This window comes from Penaeus vannamei, chromosome 37 (assembly GCF_042767895.1).
Source record: "Penaeus vannamei isolate JL-2024 chromosome 37, ASM4276789v1, whole genome shotgun sequence".
Classification (NCBI taxonomy): Eukaryota; Metazoa; Arthropoda; class Malacostraca; order Decapoda; family Penaeidae; genus Penaeus; species Penaeus vannamei.
The window spans coordinates 11,435,421-11,440,182 of NC_091585.1; the positions used below are offsets into that span (position 1 = coordinate 11,435,421).

The 4,762-nt window shown below is 36.6% G+C and overlaps 1 protein-coding gene across 1 annotated transcript in view; it reads left to right on the forward strand.

Annotated features, from left to right (window-relative positions):
• The window catches only part of snRNP-U1-C (small ribonucleoprotein particle U1 subunit C), a 6,275-nt gene extending 2,049 nt beyond the window's left edge, over positions 1-4,226 (forward strand). Inside the window, exons 2-6 of the mRNA XM_027371427.2 lie at positions 1,731-1,773; positions 1,922-2,030; positions 2,258-2,323; positions 2,526-2,780; positions 3,581-4,226. Coding sequence (XP_027227228.1) covers positions 1,731-1,773; positions 1,922-2,030; positions 2,258-2,323; positions 2,526-2,780; positions 3,581-3,678 — 571 coding nt within the window. The 3' untranslated portion in view covers positions 3,679-4,226. The remainder of the gene's footprint in view (positions 1-1,730; positions 1,774-1,921; positions 2,031-2,257; positions 2,324-2,525; positions 2,781-3,580) is intronic.
• Positions 4,227-4,762: the final 536 nt, after the last annotated feature.

Here is a 4,762-nt window from a genome sequence, read left to right on the forward strand (position 1 = left end):
TTTGTGCAAATGCTTTCCAAAGGTGCTGTACATAAATGAACAGAGGTGAGGGCCCAAGTCCCTGGGGTGTTGGGGGGCAGAGCCCCCCATCATCCCTCCCCTCAGCCAGTGCTCAAAGGACACGCCTAGTCACGGCACCTTAAATTTCTAGGTTAGGTTGGATTATGGGTCAGGACGGTTTTTTGTGTATGGAAGGTGTGAAATCCTGTAGATTTTGCAGAAAAATGCATTGGATTCCCACAGAGTTTTTCGAATTTAGGTGCGTAGACTTTTAAAAATGGAGGGCATGTCTGTAGAGTTTCATTAGCTGATTTTTAACGTTTTTTGTGCTATTTTTTGTTTGTTTGTTTGCTATTATTCTTATTTAAGCCTGTTTTACCCCATAATTTCCATGATATACTTCGTGCCTTCCCCTGCTATCGGGACTAACAAATTAATCCCAAGCTCCCAGGCATGGCATGTATGTACATGCCATTGCCCATTGTGTATGTTAAATTTAGTAATTGATTTTACATATAGATGGCTCCACAACTACTGTCACCAATGAGCCAATTACGTGAACTACCTGTCTCACCAGTTTACCCTTTTCCTTAATTTTCAATATTTTTTATTATTTGATATTGCTGATAGTAATGTCAGTAACAATACAGTGATTTTAATGTTAATAACAATAATAACTGTGTCAATATCAATAACTTTAGTACAAAAAAAAAGTGATTTCCCGCATATTATTAAAAAAAAATTACAGTGGATGACAATTGTGGTTACAGTAAAAAATAGTGTATAATTGTTATCAAGTATGACGCACCCTCTCAGAGACGAAGTTGAAAAAAAAAATGTTTTTCTGCATGAAATCCAATGATTTTATTGATTCTTGGCATTGTTTCTTATGTGAATGAATTGTTGAGATCTGAGTACCAGGGAAAGTAGTAGAGGACAAACTGTTGTATAGTTGGTAAAAGAAATAGTCTGCAGACACTAACACACCCTAAGTCCAGTCAATGGTACCGAGTTTTACCTCTATCTTGCTTTGCATACAGAGGTGAAGACAATGTTTGACAAGGGGTGGTCCATCAACCCTCCCCCTGAGCAGTGCCTGAAGGGCATGCCCAGTTATGCCAACTTAGATTATTAGATAGATTTTGCGATGTGGCAATGGGGACTTGATCTCTTGTGAGTGCATCTGTACTGTTAATATTTAGCAAGACAGGTAGCACTGCTTTACCTTGACAAAAATCTTAATGAGCAACAGAATTACTTATATTTATTTATTTTATGATATTTTTTTTCAGTGTAATTATGAATCTATTTCCATAAAGAATATACTAAGAAAATGCCCATCATTAAGTATTTCACAGATTAATGGAATCAGAACTAAATTATGTCATTGCACTTGGCCAATGAGGGCATGCTAGGAGATAGCAGATATAACTAGATACATAATTGTATGTGTTATTTACTTTATATTGTTATAATTATAAGAAAAAAAATACTTTCATTATGATGACTTGTCCATACCAATAAGTAGGCGTCAATATACTCAAGGGAAAAAGTCAGTTTCATGTTTGGGTTCACCAGTTGTATAGGCTATATTGAATAAGTATCAACATAATACCATAAAAAATATATTTGGATTCATAATATATATATTGTTATAGCTTTCTCTTTTACTGGATAGGGTATAAGCAGGCTTTTATGAAAATTGTTTACATTTCGATTTTCTTCCTCAGGTACTACTGTGACTACTGCGACACATACCTCACACATGACTCGGTAAGTGTGTTCTGATAGTTGATTGAGTCATTATTTTATGCACTCATTTGTGTAACATATAGTCAGTCACAGATATGTTTCAAAATATAAATTTCTGTTTCAGAGATAGCATTTCTAAAACAGGTGATTTCCTAATTTCCTTTTACAGCCATCTGTGCGAAAGACACATTGCCAGGGGCGAAAACACAAAGAAAATGTAAAGATTTACTATCAGAAATGGATGGAAGAGCAGGCACAGAATCTCATTGATGCAACAAGTGAGTGTTTGAATATCTGCTTTTCTTATAGTTTCAAATTGTTCCATTTTAAAGTCATTGTGTGGTTATATATATTTTTCAGTTTCACTTTGTTCATTTATACCGTTATACCACATTTACTTTTTGAGTATCACAATAAATTTCTTTTAACTAAATGACACTATAGCTAAAAAGAAAAGAAAAAAATGTTCCAATGCATGTTTTGACCTGAATATTTTCTTGAACAGCTGCGGCATTCAAGGCAGGAAAGATCCCCAAGGGAGCTGCCATTCCTCCACCAAACAATATGCAAGGTGAGTTTAAGCAAAAATTCTATATTTATTATAGAATCATGTGAGACAAAATGTAGAAAGTTTTTAAAAAGTTAATTATTGAGTTATCTTTTGTACTTTTTATTGTCACAGATGCTTAATACTAGAAAAGAAAAAAATGTTCACAAACACTAAATACCTTGTTTTAGATACTCAAGCATAACCAATTTTTTCTCCCTCACAGCTGGTGGTGGACCAGCTGGGCCAGGTGGGCCTGGAGGTCCTGGTGGTCCAGGGGGGCCAGGTGGGCCACAGAACATGGGTGGCCCAGGAGGTCCACCCAGAGGTCCTGGCATGGGGAATATGGGTCCTCCAGGCATGACCGGAGGAAACATGCCAGGGAATATGGGAATGCCGCCCATGGGGCCAAGAGGGCCCATGATGGGTCCTCCCATGATGGGACCCCCTGGCCCTGGCATGCCCCCAGGAATGATGCCAGGTGAGGCTGTCGGTTTTGTGTCAGGGTGGGAAGGAGCCTCTTTCCATATTGATGGGTTACATTTAAACTACTGAAAAAGCATTGATGACAGATTGGGAATGTATGAAGAATACAGTGCTAGCTGTAATTTAGTTTATCTTATTAAACAGGCAGATAATTTCTTAACAGAAAAAGGTTTAGTTAGGAATCATAAATCAATTAAAAGTATTTGCAGTAATTTCAGTAAGCAATGATAAACTTATGACAGAGCTGAATGCTTTTTCAAAATGACTAAAATTGTACATAGAATAAAGTTTGTGTGATAGTTCATCATTCATGCATTTTTCCAAATTATCTTGCTTAACCCTTCCAATATAATGATCTCCCTGTATGTAATTGGTGCTACCTGTCTTTTAATTGCCTTGGTCAAGTAGAAGCCAATTTTTGTATCACATGTGTCTTACGTTACTTTCCACCTGAGGCATGAGTTACTGCTTTGTGTTTTTTGATCCAAGGGGTTTCATATTTATCTGTATAAATTCTCTTGCCTCCCCTGAGGATATTGTGCCAGCAACACTTGGATTTATTAGGAATTCTTAGAGAACTTGGACTTGAAGGATTAATTTTCTTTTCCTGTTTCCACTTGCCGTGCAGTCATTTAAAACTTTGTTTGTGCCAGCTACTCCTTTAGTAGGTTTTATAGGCATAAAAACTGGATATGATGTAATTTAATTTTACTTGAACCAAATTCTGCTTCTTTCTCAACCTTCTTTTCTCTCTTATCAGGTTACAATAACTATATTCCTCTTTGTGTATTGCAGGCATGCGTCCCCCAATGGGCCCCATGGGACCAATGATGATGGGTCCTGGTGGCATGAGACCTCCTATGATGGCAGGGCCCCCACAAATAAGACAATAACAAGAGTAGGCCCAATGGTCACTTGCCTTTGGGTGTTGTCAGTGATTAGCTCTTGGATTTAAACTTGATGCTGTTCCCTATTTATCATCATGTGTTTTATAGCAGACGTGGTCTTGTCAAGAGGGAAACCTGTTATCTTGCAGTACAAAGTGTCACAAGAGTTTACCATGAGTGTGAGAATATGTGACCTTGGATATTTTTTAATGTGTTGTAGATAAAAAGATCTATCATTATCATGGTAGTTCTGTGATTTTTTTTTTCCTTTCTTCCACGTGTTTGTCATCTTACGTACTTTTTTTTATGATGGCAGTAACTTTCCCACCGTGTGGGTAAAAATAAAAAGAAACCTTTCCATAGTGAAGGAAAAATATTTCCAAATTATATTGTAGCTAAAGTGTCTGATTCTGAGTGTTCTGGAAGTTGCTGTATGAATTCACCCGAGTAAAATTATGGATGATCATTAATGACTTGGTACATTTTCTGTTGACAATGATGTAAACAGATGTCACTCATTCACCAATTTTTAATTATTAAATATAGTTATCAAATTGTAGTTTCCTTTGTACCAATTATGTGTTAAAGGTAGAGAACTACCTTTTAAAAATTTTATTTATTTATTTTTTGCAAATGTATTGTAGAGTTAATTTTTTCTGCATTATATTAGTGTGTTTATATAATTTTTCCTGGTCAGTACTGATTTTCTTTCAAAAGATGTATCAGCCACGTTAGTCATATAACTCAGCTAATCAAAGAAAATGAAGTAAAGCTATGTTGTTGCAAACTTATTGCATTGCATATCAGTCTTAAGATCAGTTGATTCTATAAGAAAAATCTTATTCCCCCCTGTTTTCCAGAGAGAATACATTGGAGAGCCCCCACTCTCCATTAGAAACTGCTATTTTTTTGTCTTCACATAAGTGGTACTTCTACTCTATTCTGTTCTGATAATTCCCCCCCTAATCCCTTGCCCGTTGTTGTCGCTTAGTTGTTGCTTAGGAAACGGGGACTGGGACCCAATGCTGGGGATCTTCCCTACCTTGTGCCTTAGCCCCAGACTCAACTGATTTTGTATGGTCTTTTTCCC